Genomic DNA, 17,883 nt, shown 5'->3' with positions numbered 1-17,883 from the left:
CTTGGTTATCATACTGTACAGGCATATGTGGTATGGAAGTGCTCATAGTTAATTTACACAGTATTTTTTTTCTGCTTTCTCTCTAAATGGCTCACACTTTTTAAGTAAATGGAAGAGAAGATGAGGGTTTTTTTATATAAATGCACTTTATATGGAAGAACCACCACTGGTTAAAGTTCTGTGCAAGCAAATTCTCATATATTCACATGATCATAAAAAGGAAGTAATTCAACAATTCCTTGATTTTGGAGAAGTCCTTGGCATTGGAGTTGTTGCAGTTCATTTGTGATACAGGAAACCTGGAAGATGCTGGATATTACAAAAAATGGCTTTTTCGCAGTGCAAGAAGGCAATGTTAGTTAACACTCAGTAAGGCATCTCCCTTTCTTCACAATTATGTCTGAGGTTGAGATGTCTCTTGAAGCTCATACTTTAGAGAAACATGGCAGGAAAATCAAAGAATCTTGCATTGGATATTTATGCCTTCCTAATCCCCAGAATTTAGACATATTTTATACGGTGGAGCATAAAGATTTATAGCCCTTACAGTATTTTATCCCAGCTTATGTAACTGTGGACATTCTTATTATTCATGTAAACATCTACTCTTTTATTATTTTAATTCTGGTTGAATTAGCAAAAGTGGTATAGTTTGTGGGGTTTTTTCTATTAAAAAAATCAATATATTTTCCACTAGTAGTACTCAACTGTATTATTCATTTGTCCCAAGAGTACTATGTTAATTTTCTGTTTAAAACTTGACCCTAAAAATCTGTGACTTTTCTGGTAGTGTGGTTTAATTGTGCTTCTGTATTGGAATATACCACGTATCTGGAGATGCATGCTTTATTAATACTGTGGAGATATTTGAAAGAAAGCTAATCCAAATGTATACTTTATTCAGAGGCAATACCAAGGAGGCCACTGTACAACAATTTTGGAGGGGAAGAGACACAAAAACTTTGGACATAGAGATTTCAATAAATACAAAGTGTGGCTACGGGATGGCACAGTGGTGTCTAGTAATGATGGATTTCTAATCTTCCCCTAAGTTAAAAATATATAGCAGAATGCATGTTCTCTTGGATAGCTTAGAAATGCTTCTCATTAATTGTTCTGGATGCTTGATTCCGTAACTTGTAGACTCAGTCCTTTTACTCCCAAGGATTAAGACAGCATGAGATTAAAGTAAAGGCCTTATTCTGGGATGCACCAAGTATTTCCAAATCATTGATTTCAGAGCACTTTCCAGATACTCAGTTACTCTGAGAAATGTGGGCAGAGTGCTGCTGAAAAATGGAATAAATTAATTTTTCTTATCAATTGTAACACTTATTATGTTGATCTTTATTGTAATAATAAGCTACTGTAACTAATGAGACTGCAAAACTGTGACTCAAGCAACAGTTCATTTCAGAAGCAGTGGTATCTGTACAGAGAAAAAGCCAATTCTAGATGAGATACTAGGGGTCAATGAATTTCATCTTCCTTTAGATAAACTGGAGATGACCTATATTTTTTTATTTAGTTCTTATCTTCCTTTCCCACACTTGGACTAATGATAAGCTGTGTTTCTTTTAGAGCCACATTTTAAACATGCCTGGTTTTGGTTGGGTTTTTTTTGCTATGCAACTTGGGAATTGTTTCTGTTCTGTAAACTTTTTATGTGTCTTCTCTTACTCTGATTTTGGAGATAATTGCCTTTATTTAGTCTTTGAAAGGGTGAGGATTGTAAATTAGGGATACTTCGCTGAGCCAAGCTTTGCACAACTGATTGTCTGGAAGAAATTTTGCAAGGCAATATTAGCGTGCAGTCTGAATGTGTTTCTTCTAATGAAAATGCATGCTTTGCCTCAGGGACATTTGAGCAGAAATCTGTTCATACAAATGCAGCAGAATTTGAACTTGTACCATGTCTTCTCACAAACTGAAACCCATAAGGCTTCACAGAGTCAAATGATATAGTAACAAGATTGTGGTAGGTATGTAAATGATGAGAGAAACAGCAAAAAAGCCAGTAATTCCACAAGCAATGGAACTTACAAATACTGGTTTCCAAGAATTTGTGTGTTGTGGTTTGATTCTCAGATGTCTTACAAGTTGCAAACTCTGATCAAAGCTTTTTCTGCATCTGTAACGTTCATAACATCTCTCTCTCATGTGAATAAACTCCATTTCAGCAATTTTCTGCGTAGAGCACGAGTAGGATCTTGTTTTTCTACCCATGCTGCAGTTTTTGTGAAATTCTCTGTAACTTCATAATGATGAGAACTTTATTTATTGAAATTGGGTAGGGGGTTCATCATCATTGTTTTTGAAAGATGGAGGGACAGACAGGTAAACACCTGAAACTGACTGTGTTAAAAGCAAAAATAAATATATTCAGACGTGAGAGTTGCATAAGCCTCCTTTCACAGAACCAAGCTAGCAGTTCTGTCAGGTGAGATTTGTGATGCACTACAGCATAGGCATTTTTTTCCAAAGCACAGGAGCTGGCTAGGTCAGGCCTGAAGCACAGAGTTTCATATGTAAATAAATAAACACAAACATAAATACAAGTGAAAGGCTATGTATGCTGTATCTTTGAAGCAAATAAGTATAAAACATACCACAGAGGAAATGTTTAGTGAGATAGTTTGAAAAAAATACATATCGAAAACAAGAAGAATAACTGGATTCTAAAATTAAAGAAACCTCTGCAAAGTGTTTGAAGTTGAGATGTGAGACTGTATGTAAGAGGAAACAGTCAATGAAATTTTACACTGACTGGACTGAAAAGAGTTGGGAATTGTGAAGTCCACAAAAAGGATAATTGTGATAGTTAAATGGATTTTGATTATGATGAACAGATCTTACAAAAAGTGTAAGAAATTAATCTGAAACTGTGGAATAGAGATCCTGTCAGCTGCAGAGAAAAGCTAGGCTTGGTTCAGCTGAGAGGAAAGCAAACAGCAGACATAAAAACATCTATGAAATAACAGGAGGATGTTCTGATGTAAAAGAGAAAGCAGCTTCTGTGCAACAGCAGAGGAAAATCCCAACTAAACCTACACCATTCTTGATGCACAAAGAGAAATTCCAGAGCACTTTTTTGCAGAACGTGGCAGGAAAAGGAATGGTTAAAATTAAATATGATTCTATTTCAGAATTGTGGAAGACTTTTGTTGGTTCTTTTGGAAAGGTAGCTTTTTCAGAATTGAGGGTAGATACAATGCTAGGAAGAATATTTACCATTATCAGTGGGAAGAATAAGAGAGAATTTTAAAAGTAAGTACCTTAGCAAGTTTTACAGAAACATTTGCCGCCTCAGAATAGTTGCCACATCGTAACACCCGTTGTCTTTATGATCGGTTTGTGAGTGGGAGCAGCAGCCGCCAGCGAAAATACAAAACAGCATGTGTGGCAAAAAAGAGTCTGAGACCTCTCGAGACCTCACTTGTCACTGTTACTTAGGTTCTGTCTGTCCTTCCACTGCCTGGAGGAGATGGAATGAGGATCACCAATTAGTTTTTGCAGGCTTTGATCCCTAAGTAAGCTTCCAAAAATCATTCTAAAGCATTCTCAAAAACACCTCTTACATCTGTTAGATACTTTACCCTCTTTTTTTCTTTAGTTAAAAAGTTTTGTATTTTGTAATGCTGCCACTAAGGTCAGTCAGCTTTTTGGGGAGTAGGAAGATGTTTTTTCCATCTAGGCCGACCTGGCTTGAAGTATGCTTTGTGTGTGCACATGCATACTTCTTTGCCACACAGTAGAGCCAACTATTGGTTTGAAAGCAATAGACGTTTGAAGTGTCTCCAGTTGAAGCTGGAATGAAAACTGTTAGCTTTTCATGACTTGTGGTTGGTATCAGTGCTGGTAAAGGCTAAAAATGGTCTTTTTCAGGGTCTGAAACTTTTGCAGGTAGCTGCTTTTTTATTGTAGAAGTTAAGAGTCTTAAAGTTTCTGTCCTGGATTTTCTCTACTGCTCACTGTCTTATGTAGACAGGTAGAAAAGATTGTCTCTGAACAATCAGATTATTGATTTGCTGGTATAGTATGACTTTTTTGGTTCGTCTAACCATTGGAAAAATAACAGAAGAGCACCAAGACACAAATAACAGAGCGCACAAAGCTTTTTCCTGCCTTGAAATAAAGAAGGGGCAATTTACAACTTAAATCTATTCCTCATGTCTGTTTTCTGTTTACCTTTATCATCTGCTCAATACATTCTGTCAAAGGAGCAGTGAAGGTGTCAGGATGTAAAGAGACTCAGTAATTCAACCTTCTCAAAGGAAAGCATTGTTACTCATTTACTATGGTCTTTGATACAGTTTGAGGATTAAGAGTTTCGAATAAAATTCAGCCAAGTCTCATTCAATACCATGCTCTTAGGCACTACTACAGAGCACTGTCAGAAGACTGTATTTAGGTTTATAACACATGAACATAAATTTGTATGTATTTACACACATATACGTCACAGAGACAAAAGCACACAAAAATACATAATCCAACTTAAAGAACTTTTTTTTTAATATACTTTAGAAGATTTGTGTGAATGTAAACATTTGAGAAACTTGTGCAGCAGAAGTCACTGTAGGCACTAGCATTTTGACCTCATAAAATAAAAATATGCAAGATTATATCTTTCACTTGAAATGTAACAGATGTTTAAAATTTTGTGGAATTTTAATTACTGCTTCTTAGTCTGGCACAACAGATGCTATAGGTTTCCTACCAGGTTTGTGCATGAGGCATATTATATATGACACCACACTATTTAGTTCCACTATTTAATGAAAGGCTACCTATTGAAATTTTTTATAGCCAAACGAGGAATCTCTTGCCATGTAACCGTAATGGATGGAAATAATAAGTAAATCACCAGTTTCCATGTATGCAAGCAATATTTTCTATATATCATTCATAGCATTTGTATGGTTAACAATTCTAATAAACTATCAAACCCCATTAAAATCTTTGAATGTTGCGAGAGTAAGACAAAGAACTCTGTAAGCATAAGGCACAAAAGATCCTTGTGCACATCCAGCTGTTACAGACTTCCACAGTTCTGCATTCACTATGACTATAACCTCATGTTCACAATGCGTAAGTAGTGTTGTGCATAGTTGCTATGATAATAACTATATTCTCAGAACTTTTTGGACAGCTTTAATAGTGTTTCACTGTGTTCCACTGACCCTCACTTCGACTTAGATTTAACGCAGCTATAGTCTAACTAGATTAATAGGTTCATATAGTTTAAGAATTAACATGGCAGGTTAATTAAAAACACATTGTAAGGTGCCCCTCTGTGGGCATCTTGCATTCTTTTGGCTGATATAGATTACGTTTATTATGTTTATTTTGTACAGAGCATTAGAATAAATAACACCGTATAGTACTGTATTATTAATACCTATTTTTTTGGTATTAATCTGTGCTTAAGTGCCAAATGTTGATGCTATTTTAGATGGTCTCTTCCTATTTTTGAGTACTGAAGTGCTACAAATGTGAACTGCCCAGCTAATGTCCTGACCCATTGTATCATAAGTAAATAAAATACTGGTGTGGACCAAAACATTTTCCAACATAAACCTGAAAAACAACAACAACAACAACAACAACGACATGCAAAACATACTGGTGCATGGAATATATCCACCACACAAATAAAAGCTAAAAGACAAATGGGCAGAGAGAAAATATAGTCACAGACAGATTCCATTTTGATATCTTCTGAAAAATTCCGGAGTGATTAATTCTAGGTGACAGTCAGGTAAAAAGATTGTATTGTACCAGTCATAGACACTGGACAGTTCCTGCTTGGTTCAGAAGAGCAAACCACCTACGTAGTTCAAGTCAGTTTTTTGTGTCATAATCACATCAATATCCTTTTCAGAGGCAGAATTACCATCCAGTGGATCTCAGTTCACAGAACATCAGTTACAGTCAGTCAATCTACTCAGTCACCTCTAGAATTAGCTATAAGGGTGCACATGTCTGAACTGATTATGGAACAGTCACTGGGCTTCCTGTTGAAATAGCTTGGTTGTGACTTTTTTTTTCCTGTTTGAGTCTGAAGTGGCATCAGAGTCCTTAATTTTCAGTTTATGCTGTCTTTATGGCTGCTTCGATCTGTATTGTGATTGTTTAGTTCTTGATTTTTCCACTGAATGCTTGTTCCATTCATGGGCACTGAAGTCACTAGACTTTTAGACTGGGAGCAGCAACAGCAAAGACATGACTGGAAATAAAAAAAAAAAAGGTTACCACAAATCTATCAAGTCTATGAAGATTGCCAGCCATGTTTTTCATTCGGAAATGAACAGACAATTGTAGCTGAAGGGAGTGATAGCTGCACTTAGGCAAATTTTTTATCCTAGGATGCAAACAATTCTTGTGATTAAACATCACAGACGTAGCAAATCAGGCCCGGCCTGTGCTTCTTGTTTAACAAAATCTTTCACAGTATCAATAGGGAATTTGTTTGACTTCAAACTTAGGGATCAGTGTGCTGCTTAGCATGTAAAAGAAAAGAAGAAAATTCCCCAGCCTGTGACTTAGGTCTCTTTTCACATCTTAGAAGATGACAGAATTATTTAGGAAAAGGGACAGTGAATAGGTTGAGATGTATCATTTTTCACAGTTAAGAATAGAAGGTCATTCAGGATCATACTCCCAGGTTCTTCACAGGATGGTATGTTCAGTTGTCTCTTCTGAAAGAAGCAGAAAGGATTCTGCTATCCTCCCCTCCCTTCACAAAAACTAATGCCTAACTCTATGCAGATGGAATCTCTACTTTAGGGGAAAGTTAGGGCCTCAGAGGAGCAATGGCAATAACAGCCATAGATCCATGACTTCTGTGAACTCAATGAGAAGGGAGTGTTGCAGAGAGGTAAAGCCAGACTTAAGAAATACGTACTATCTATCTATGGGTGGGTATGTAAAATAGCAACAGAGGCAGGGTGAGAAATTCAAACACAAAATGGAAAGATTGCCTGAATTAATGACCTTGATACTAGAAGGGAACGAGTAAGCTATAACGGGAAGTTGGGAAGGATTAAATAATACCTGAAAATTCTTTAATTAGAGTTGTTGGATGTTAATTCTATTTGGAAGGACAGATGGAAAGAATGAACTAATGATATGAGAAGCAGGCTGGTAGTACCCACTGTTACTTCTCCCTTTCACCTGAGGACAAGTTCGGGCATATTATTCTCTCCACAGTTCCCAAATGAAGTAGGGGAACATAAAAAGCAAAGCTGGCTTCATATTTATCATGTGAAAATACTCCCTTAAAATAGTTTGTGAGTCTGAGCAGGCTACAGACAAACAGGTATTCCCTATTCTAATAATTTATTACATTTTTTCAGTAGTTTGAGTTGCCTATTTGCAGACTTAAAGTTTAGTGGCACAGTCCTGTCATCTTTGGTTTTTCTTTGCAGGTAAAGCTATTTCAGTCTTCCTTTTCCATTTCATTACTTTCTTCACCACTACATGCTCTCATTTTCTTTCTTCCTGTATTGCATTTATTAGGTGAATGGGGACTTGCAGAGGCACAGTGCCACAAGGAAATTATTTTAGCTTTAAAATATGTTTTCATGTGTAGGAACTGGAAAAATGCAGGTAAAAGCCATAATGCGTATTTAATTGCCAAAGTCAACTCAGGTGCCTGCTTTGGTATTCAAGCCTGAAAATTTTAGTTGTTAATGGGATTGTTTAACTGCAGGCAGCTTGGTGTCCTATGTATGTGTTCTTTTTCTTCATCTAGAGTGGGAAATATGTTATCAACCTAATTCTATTTCATGTACATGTCACATGCAGATAAATAGTACTTACAAGAGTATGTCTATCTCAGTTTACATATTTATATATGAGGACTATGTCAAACTTACTTACTGGTTTAGCATTTCAGATAAAGCGGATAGTTCTACTTTCAGTTTAGTATGTGTGCTATGTGAGCTGCTAGCTGGTAAACTAGGCAATTTATAAACTTCCATTCCTTTACATGCCTCCTCTCCCAACTGCTAAAATTAGGTAATAACTAAGTGGTTTAATACAATTCATTAACTCGACATAAAATCTTATCAGGAAGATCTTACCTGGAAACAGTTTTTAAACTTCTTGCTCACAAAATACAGAGCTATTGGGTTTATACAAGAGTTCATGGTTGCCAGGTTGATGCTGATATAATCCAATGGTAGCAAGAAGCTAGGCAACAAAAGAGAAAGCAAAAGATTTAAACTGTTTGTATACTGTAGAAGCATCCGTGCTCTTTGTGGTTACTATCTGTTCTCTCACAGAGACTAATTCTCTGTTACCTAACTCCCTCAATCTAATCTTGCACCATGCCAGGTCTATAATAACCTCTCTCACAGAAGTTCACAAATGCCAGAGGAAAGTGATTGCAATGGTGACAGACAACATTTATTGAAATTATGCTACCCCATTAAAACTGAAACCCCTGAAAATGGATGCAGCTGAAAAGTTGTAAAATAAAGTGTTTGCTCTTCTAACACCACAGTTGCATGCACAATGACATTTCTTACATAAATTCCAAGTGTGCAGCATTATATTTTTTTGGTATAACCAATTGATTGACACAGAAAATTAAGTACCTGAGCAGTTCACATCGGCCGGGGTCTCTTTCGTTGTATACCATTTTCTTCAAAATTCGGCTCAAATGGAGAGGGAACCAGCACAGAGCAAAAATCACTACTAAACAGAAAACTGTCTTTGCAACTTCTCGACGCTAGAAAAAGAAGTAGAGATAATTGTGAGTGAGTGCCTAATTCATATTGGTAGGTTATTGTCATGTAGTGATGTTAGCAGCAAAGTAAGTAATCTAGATAAAGTATGCAAGGATTCTCAAAGTGCAGTTTCCAGACTACCTGTTGTCCCTGACCTGTTTTTTATGGGGCTTGCCATGTTCTTGGTTCTGGCCATCCTCAACAAAACCTGCTCCTCACCAAGACTGGAGCAGCTGCAACACACAGGTCATTGCCAGGACACTGTAGATTTTAGCTAAGGAAAATCCACTGCTGGGCTTTCCTGAACCCGATCACTTTCCCAGCCCTTCTTATTCCTCTACACTGGATTAGTTTTCTGGCAAGCTGTCAGATAAATCTCTTTCTTCAGAAACATGCATAATCTGCAAGAAAACTTTTTCATGTATGAGGGAAACTGGGATCACACCTGTTTGATAAACCACTTGTACCTAATCCTTGATGTGGGGCAATCTGTAAACCCAAGGCAGCTAAACCAATTGGCAATAAAAGTTCCATTCAATCACGTACCTAGTCAGGATGTCAAATTCTCCCTGATGCATTATTTTATATTTAGCATGCATTACGTTACATAAAGGGATACTGCACAGTATATTAATTTTGCTATGTGATCCTTGCTATGTGATCTTGATGTTCTTAAGTAAATAGTTCCTCTACAAACAGAATTTTAGAAATGTCTGTATTACAGCTTAATCTCATAATACTTAGTCAGGAAATAATTACAATTTAATGGATATTTTATATGGCTCTAGAGGTTTACAGATGTTTTAGTGGATTTTTGACAATGCATACCAGCAGTGTTTGGTAGGCATGGATTTGATAGAGAGAAGCATATGAAGGGGTAAGAATACCAGTTCTGAAACTGCCACTGTAATATAACAATAACAAGCGTTGCACGGCTCTGTCATTAAAAAACTCAAACTCGAATGTGTGATTACAGTAAGTCTTGTTAGGCTTTGAATATGGCTATTATTGTTTCTTCCTTCTTATAATAGCAGTTTTTATCAAAATACAAAAGTATTGTGGCTAGGCATTACTGTGGACAAGGCCATAGGGAAGGAAGGAAGGAAGAAGGGCAAAAGGTGATAGTTAAAAAGATAAGCATTTGTAAATTGTGGCATGAAGTCATCCTCCAGCACCCAGTCTGAGCAGCTCGCTGGGCACTGCACGTCAGGGTGGGAAAGCTAGAGGGTGGATTCCCGCAGCCCATATACATACCGTTCTGGTTCCAAGGGGTGGAGCAGCTTGTGTGTGGCCCTGGGACAGACTGAGTTGCAGGCCCTGGGGCCTGATGAGGGGAAAAAGGGGAGGATCTACACCAGGGGAGGGGATTTTCGGGTCTGCCCTGGTCTGGAACAGAACCAGCAGAGGAGGAACCTCTGAGAGAACTCACTGGGATGCAGAGGGGGACTGCCTTAGGGATTCACATCTGTGAATGTGGAATTTGAAAGAAAGAGTGGAATTTGAGGGGCTGACATTAACACAGGGGAAAAGCTACAGTTGGTTTTTAAAATTTCAGTTAGGAATTAAACATCAGACAGTGCTGCAAAAACAGCAAAGTGAGATCTGACAGTTCTGTGAGTGACTTTACGATCATTTGTTTGTACTCTTCTCCTGTTGCTCTTTTCAAAGCAGCTGCAGTAGTGGTACTGCAACAGTGCAATAATCCTGGGAAAAAAATCTACTCTATTCTAAACCAGGTTATTCTACAATTGCTTTTTATATGAAACTAAAGTTGCATATCAAAGTGTGCCAAAAGTAGGGAGGACCCATGGAGTCATACCTTTATGAATAAAAAGAAACATTTTCTTGGCAAATCTTTGTAGTTAAATTTCAAAGCATTTAGCAAGTAGTGATTTGAGGTTAAAGAGCAGGAGGGCACAACTGTCATACGTACTTGAGAAAAGAAAGAAACTGGCTAGTTTCCTGAGCATGCTGTCTTCAATACCCCTTATACTATGATTTAGTCTTGTGCTCCGGGTTTAAATGAATATCTTAACATCATAAATAACCTACATCCTCCTTTCTGTAATTTACTCTATTCAAGTACACTTTGAAACATTTCTAAGCTAACCCAAAGAGAGAAGAACAGTATTTTCAAACATTGGTGTTCCTAGTATTTACCTGCTTAAGGTGTTCACTGAGAGCGATTCTCAAGTTGCTGTTTCTTCTGTTTAACATTTCACAAGTCATTAGCGTATAAAAGATGGCGGTACACGCCAGTGGCATGCAGAAGTAGAAACCAAACAGCCACCAATCCTTTGCATCTTTGTAAAACTGTGGATAAGGTAAAGAAAGGAGAAGATATTGTCTTATGATTCAATGGAAAGTACCACAGAAGGGTCTTGGAAAGCGTGACGGTTGGTACGCCGCTATTTGTCTATTGGTAAACAGCACAAATTATGTAAACTTTCTTATTGTTGATCTGTTTTGGAACAACATCAAAATGGGAATTGTGGCAGTGTAAACATTTATTTTACCTTACAGATAGCCTGGCTGTACCTTTCTTGTAAACTGTCTTGGGCTGGAATTAATTTTTTTTTGTTGTGTTTTCTGAACGTTTACACTCATTCTAGAAACTGGAATCCAGTTTCATGAAAAAGACATGCCAAAACATAGACAGTGTCAGTTTGAGATAACAAATCTTACTAAAAGCCTGTCTCAGGAAATGCCATTTACCTCTACGGCTTCTGTCCTGATTCCAAAAAAGGAAAATTCAAAATGTCTTGTAAGTTTAATCACCTTTTGTTATCAGTGAAGAGATTGGTAGTTGGTTTGCTTATGTACTGGGCAGATAGGAGCCAATTCGTAAGTGTTTGTCTGATATATGCAAAGCTTAGGAAGGGTGGCTTCTAGTGGTACAGTTACTTTTAACCCTTTGTCAGCCATTAATATGATTTGCCTTTTGTGACAGGACACCGAGGGACTTGGTAGAGTAGCAGCACTTTGCTGTGTAATTTTAAGTGTTAGCTGTGACTTAAGCTGTGGTGTAAGTTACTACATTTATGTATTATGGGAAATACTACATTTGACAAAACATTTAAAATTGCTCTTTTCTGTAGACGATTATATTTTCAGACTTGAGAAAATACTGTATCTTGGTTTTTAACTTTTATGCTTAGCCAAAAGTGTGCACTGAAATACGACATTTTAAATACTTCCTGTCTCCATGTTATTAGTCACTGAGATGGATGTGTGTAAAAGGGAACCTTCTTTCTCATAATCGTTCCCCTAGCTTGTTTATTCCTAGCGGATGTGCTCTTGTAACATCACAGTTCCCACACCAAATGTCAAAATGCTAATAACTGAGGATTATATGAATCCTGTTTGAAAAAGTCAAACTTTGACATCTTGTTTACATTTAAAACTGAATGGTACTAAACGTTGACAGATGAAAAAACCGGATGCAATTAATAGGCTAGTATTTAATAATGTTCATTTTTAAATCTGCTTTAGTTACACTAGAAGGTTGATTTACTAAGAAAAGGGAATGCTCTTGATTTTTCTCCCTCTGCCCCAACACAGTTAGCTGCTTACAGAGCTTGCTAATTTAGAGTATGCTGCTGGTATCTAGGCCACAACCCCACCTCACAGGACATTTTGAATTGTGTTCATTAGCTTGTTTCCTCCTCCTCATTAGCCTCATCCCTGCATGAGGAGGGGCTACAGTCTGCTGCATAGTTGCACTCTCCTTGGGGGCAGAATTTCCCCCATTGGGAACAGAGCTTCTGCCAGCTGAAAACGAGAAAACAATATGCCTCATATTTGACGAGTTTGTACTGAGGGGAAATCTAATTACCACTCCTTCTGCAGAGAAAAGGATTACAAATACATGGAGACAATTATCTTTTCCGTGGCAAATTCCTCCAAGTCTGACTAGAATCATACTGGTTGGGCAGCACAAAAAAATGTGCACTGTGTGAATCTGTGCTATGTTTATGAGGAAAACTTCCTGTCATATCAGTCTACCAGCTTTCGTGAGCATTGCCTGTCAGTCAAGAAAATGCACACATAGAGTTCTCTGTCACAACCCTGACCAACACATCAATTCTGTGTGAGGACCTGGCTTTGTGAAGTTATAAAACCTACATGAAAATGTCTGTAAATGATTAATTGTGGAATCTGAGTTTCACAAAGCTTACATCAAAGCACAAAATTGGGATGATTTAAGAGAAGTAGACATTCTTTTGTTTGTCTTGAAAGCCCACATGGAACTGGTTTTCTACAGGAAATGTGCATTTTAAACAAGTTTCCTAGTGCACTCAGCCTCTTGGGAATCATGGTCTAGCATGAATCTTTTAAGTCTTTCAAGGATAGCTTTAAACATGAATAAAGCTCCTATTAAAAACAAAAGTAAATCATAAATCCTTCCCAAAGTTTAATAATTGCTTATTGTGGTGTTTGTGGTAGTAAATACTATAGTTAAGGTTAAAATGACATTTCCAGTTTAATCTCATGTTTGTACTTGCTTGCAGTGCATTGAAACACAACACTCTCCATTTTGACTGACACATCCAACATTTACTCTCAGCTTGGACATAAATGCTGGTTTGTTTCCTTGAAAATCAAACTGGCGTGGGGAGATTTAGAGCTTTTGAGTTATGCTGAGCAAGTAAAAGATACTGCTAATAAAAGAAAACAAGCTATTCTACTTACCACATTAAGAATAGAACAATAATCATTAAAGTTAGCATGCCTATGGAAGACCTGAACTGTATTGCTTTTGAGAAGAGGGAAGAGAAAACTATTCTTTTTCCTAGGGAGAGAGGAAGTGAAGATTGTCCAGGCACATTTGTGGAGAAAAACAGTCGTTACAAAAGGGAAATTTGCTGCAGTATGCATTTCATAAATCATGTTCTAATAACTACAGTATCTACAGTCATACAGTCTGTAGAGTTTAGGAAAAAAGATACAGTAAGTCCTGGGCAATTCCACTGTGTCTTCACCTGCATTAATTATTTCCATTAGGGAATTCCTTTTGCTTTCTCTTGCAATTGTCTCTTGCTCTTTCTGCCATCCCTGCAGTCTGTGTAACCCTACTAAAGTTGGGGATGTTCCTCTGAAAAACACTAATCATCCACACTTTTTGTTTTCTAAATTTCCTGGCTCTTTTTGCCCTGTTCTTCCCAATTCTAGCCCAAGCCATGTTCTGATCCAATAAAAGGAGAAGTGCCAGACATTCAAAAAAGAGAAACCTGCACTCTATCATGAACAATTCTAGTTTGGAAAAAAATACGAAGTTTCCCTCAAGACTTAAGGCCTTGCACGATTTGCCTTTTCTGAGACAAAACAGAATATTACTCTCTTTTTATTACTGGGTGACTGGTGGCTGGCCCTTCTTTGGATTCACAGAGAAAAAATTAAGATACCACTTTCCCATTTTCTCAGTGTAAGGCCAGGCGGAAAATCACTATCCCCCTATGCAGTAAAGATCTATTAACTCTGTAGCGGCTACTCACCTGACTTGCTTTGAATAAGCTAATGTGGGCATTGGCAACTGTTAAGCTGCAGTAGCACAGAGGATGAGGGCTATGAAACATGCCAAAGAAGCCTGGTGTGTCTCAGGCACTTCTCTTGCTCTTGAGTTGCTGTATCTAGATGACAGCTAACAGTGCCCAAGCTATCTAGATTGGAGATGTGAGTCTGTCAGGTTTGTAGTCATGATTTCTTGTAAATGGAGGGATTATTTTCTGTTTGACTTTGTAAATGCATACAGAATAGGAAAAGTTATGTTAGAGCATGGCTCCACCCTTTTTTTTATCTGCCAAGAGAGCTGGCTACTGCATGCAAAATGATGACTAATCATGGTAAAACATGGGTTTTGACAGTTACAAGCTCCAAGGTGTTATACCTAGAAACACAATACCTTCCAAGGCTCTGGCTACCCTGATACATCTCTTGATTGTACTTTAAGCAGGCCCAAATTGCAAATTTCTGTATTAAGAATCCTCAGTAGTGAAGAAATGAAAATGTTGTAAAGTCCCATTTAGTATCGCTGGCTGAAAGTAGAGACAGGTCACTGTAAAGGATCATCTGATCGTCTTTGCACCAATATACTTTAGAATACACTTTGCACTTTAATGGATGAATAAAGCGTATTATAATCCAGTATCTTATTTGTCTAACCTATATACCGTGGATTCCAAAAAGAGAAGAAAGGATATTACTTACCAACATAAAACTATTTGTAGGATTGAGCATGCAGGTAACATAACCTTCATCCTTGTATCTGAAAGGTACCACAGCAAAACCAATTGCTTCTGGAATAGCCAGTATGAAGGACAGAAGCCAAATGGAGAAAATTTCAATAGCAGTGATCATAGGTATTCCAATTCCCTGAACACGGCTCCAGGAGGCAACTGCTCTATACCTGAAAGAGACAGGCATTAGTTTCCAACCTTCAGTTTCTTCCTTAAATTCAAATATCTTGGTTCAATTTTATATATTAAGTAAAATCCTAAAGCTGACATCTTAGACTTGTATTGCTTGTTTTTTCTGCCTGTTCCAGGGGCTCTGCCAGCTATCAAGCCACCTAGGACGCAGCAGAGCACATCAAGGGGTGGACAGCAGAGAGGTGGCTGCAACTGTTCTGCTTAGGCACAGGATTGCGTGGAATTCTGCTATGTGGACTACACTAATGATTTCTAATTAAAGTAGGCAAGGTTTGTGAGGACAGACTATATCTTTCACTAGATCAACTGACATAACAGAAGAAAAAAAGCTTCCAGGCACACAAGCCATTCTAATAGATAGAAAAGAGCTATCTCCTTCAGCTACCTCAGCTGTAACAGCACAGCTATATAAGTTGTGAGCTTCCATGCAATGAAATACTGTGAAAATACTCTTCATGAAATGAAAATGCATTTGTTATATTTACATTATTCAATGTTAAAAATGCTGGGTTTATGCAGCATATTCTGCATTTGCCTTAGACTACAACTGAGTGCTAGTTCAGACTGTCTGACAGCTATTTCAGCCTCTGCATCACCTTTCTGATGAAAAAATGAAGTGCACGGGTAAGAAGTCTGTACATGCCAAAACCAACATATTTTCCTAATACTTTATCCCTTAGATAGCAAGTTTCTCTGTAAAAAGTGGAATTATTGAAACCTGCTTTCCTATGTGTATGCATCTCATAACTGTAATCTTGGTAAAAGGTGAGAACTCTTAAAGAAGTTTCAGATACAGCCCATGCATTTCTCCCTTTTCCTCTTCCTCTCTTTACCTTCTCTGTCCCTCCAATGCTGGAGGATTCTTGTTACCAGGCTGCAGCCTTTCCCCCCATCGAGGAACTGAGAGGGTCTTTCTCCTCTACTTGTCTGCCAGTTTTCAAGGAACTTGTAGAAATTTATTAGCTTTAAGACCTCAACATCTCTGTCAGCTCTGGTCAAAAGGTTCAAAAATTAGAAGACTGATGGGCATACAGTAAGAGTACAAACCAGTCCATAAGTAAAATTTTCAGTAGCAGACTTAACTGTTGTCTAGCAATAACTGCAGTAAACGAGTTAGCATTTCCAACAGTATTTTCAGCTAAAGCATAAGGAGCTCAGTAATTAGATCAGAATTTGCTGAATGCCTATTAACCTGCAATTACTTGGTCTCTTTACTCACTGCTGTAAGAGTGATTTGAAAAGTAGTGGTAGTATAATTTTTCAAGTGGGTGTTCTGTGAGTTATGTAATATACAGGATCTTTGTCTAGCCACAAACCTCCCATAATTAGGAGTGGGAAAATTCTGCAGGGTTCATTTCCCTTATACTTACAAAATATAGGATGCCTGCCAAGGAACTGACATAAAATATATGCATCATGCATTACATTTAATTCTCCAATCTAAAATCTGTGTGTGTTTTGTCATACTTTTTTCTGTTTGTTTCCCTTTTGTCTCCAACCTTGTCTAAAATAGTCAGTTCTTCTCCAGGTCATTTCATTTCCTTTTCTCTGTTTAATGTTGTGGCTTCTCTTCTCTCTCCCATTTTAATTTTCTACTGCTCATGCATCTGCTGTCAACTTCAGTATATTGTGCCCTTCAGTTGCTCTCTCTCCTCTGTTTTCTTCTTCTCCCTTTTCTCCCATTCTTAGCTATTTATTCCTGCTTTTCATTGACTATGCAGTCCCTCCTGCTACTTATATTTAGAGATGCACAGTATTTAAGGACAAGGGATCATTACACCATGAAGTATACATATATACATACAATTAAGTATTTTGCACTCCTGTCTAATTATAACTTGCTTAAAGCATTTCTTTCAGAAGGACATCCTGTCTTGATCTGAGAACATTAAGAGCAGGACACCTTTGCCTTTCCCTGGTGGTTTCTTCTTGTATTTAATCACCGTCCTTGTTAAAAATGTGTACCTTATTTTCATTTGGAATTTGTCTGGCTGAAACCTTGTTCTATAGGTTCATTTTTTATTTTTCTTTGCTAAGCTAAAGACCCCATGGATATCTGATACATCATCTGTATTTCAGTACTTGGATATATATTTAAGTGGCTTCTTAAGTATCGTTTTTGATAAGCAACAAATTGAGATCTGAAAGGCCACTGAATCATTGCTGTTGCTTTCCTACGCCCTTTCTGTGATTTCATCATTCTTTCGTAAAGAATAATTCTAGAACTCTAGTTAGCCTTCCCGTATTGGTCTCACTAATGCAGCATGGTTGTGGTTTTTTTGCTGTGGCTCAGATTAGTTTTTGGAACAATTTGTATTAATTTTACCATAGTGATATCTAATCAGAATTAAAGAAGAAAATGTATTGAAGGCCTTAGGAAATGAAATCAAGGAGTATATGAAAATTAAATCATGGGCTATAGCTTGTGTGTGGACTATCCGTCCCCTATGCCTGCTGTTGTACAGAGTAGGTGCTTTTGTTTCCCTGTTCCTTTTGACTGCATTAGAAAATTAGTTGTTTAAATGGCCCACTAGTAGCCCTTTATAGGACGGAAAAGCAATACAGAAAAGATAAGAGACTTGATCAAGGACGTAAGAAGCAGTCACTGTCCAGATTAGTGTCAGAACTGTTCCTAAATGACACTACTGTTGCTGATACTGATCTATTCCTGTTCGTTCTGAGAGATCACAGCTGTTAATTTTAAAGATAGCCAGTAGTGT

At 37.5% G+C, this 17,883-nt stretch overlaps 1 protein-coding gene across 1 annotated transcript in view; it reads right to left on the bottom strand.

The window, feature by feature from the left end:
* Positions 1-4,491: 4,491 nt before the first annotated feature.
* Positions 4,492-17,883, bottom strand: part of EDNRA (endothelin receptor type A) — a 32,275-nt gene continuing 18,883 nt past the window's right edge. The window contains exons 4-8 of the mRNA XM_059826747.1: positions 14,943-15,141; positions 10,896-11,048; positions 8,604-8,737; positions 8,088-8,196; positions 4,492-6,229 (exon numbers count right to left, since the gene is read on the bottom strand). Coding sequence (XP_059682730.1) covers positions 6,089-6,229; positions 8,088-8,196; positions 8,604-8,737; positions 10,896-11,048; positions 14,943-15,141 — 736 coding nt within the window. The 3' untranslated portion in view covers positions 4,492-6,088. The remainder of the gene's footprint in view (positions 6,230-8,087; positions 8,197-8,603; positions 8,738-10,895; positions 11,049-14,942; positions 15,142-17,883) is intronic.

The sequence above is a fragment of the Gavia stellata genome, chromosome 19 (assembly GCF_030936135.1).
Source record: "Gavia stellata isolate bGavSte3 chromosome 19, bGavSte3.hap2, whole genome shotgun sequence".
NCBI classification, from domain to species: domain Eukaryota; kingdom Metazoa; phylum Chordata; class Aves; order Gaviiformes; family Gaviidae; genus Gavia; species Gavia stellata.
This window is presented reverse-complemented; position numbering and strand designations above follow the sequence as displayed.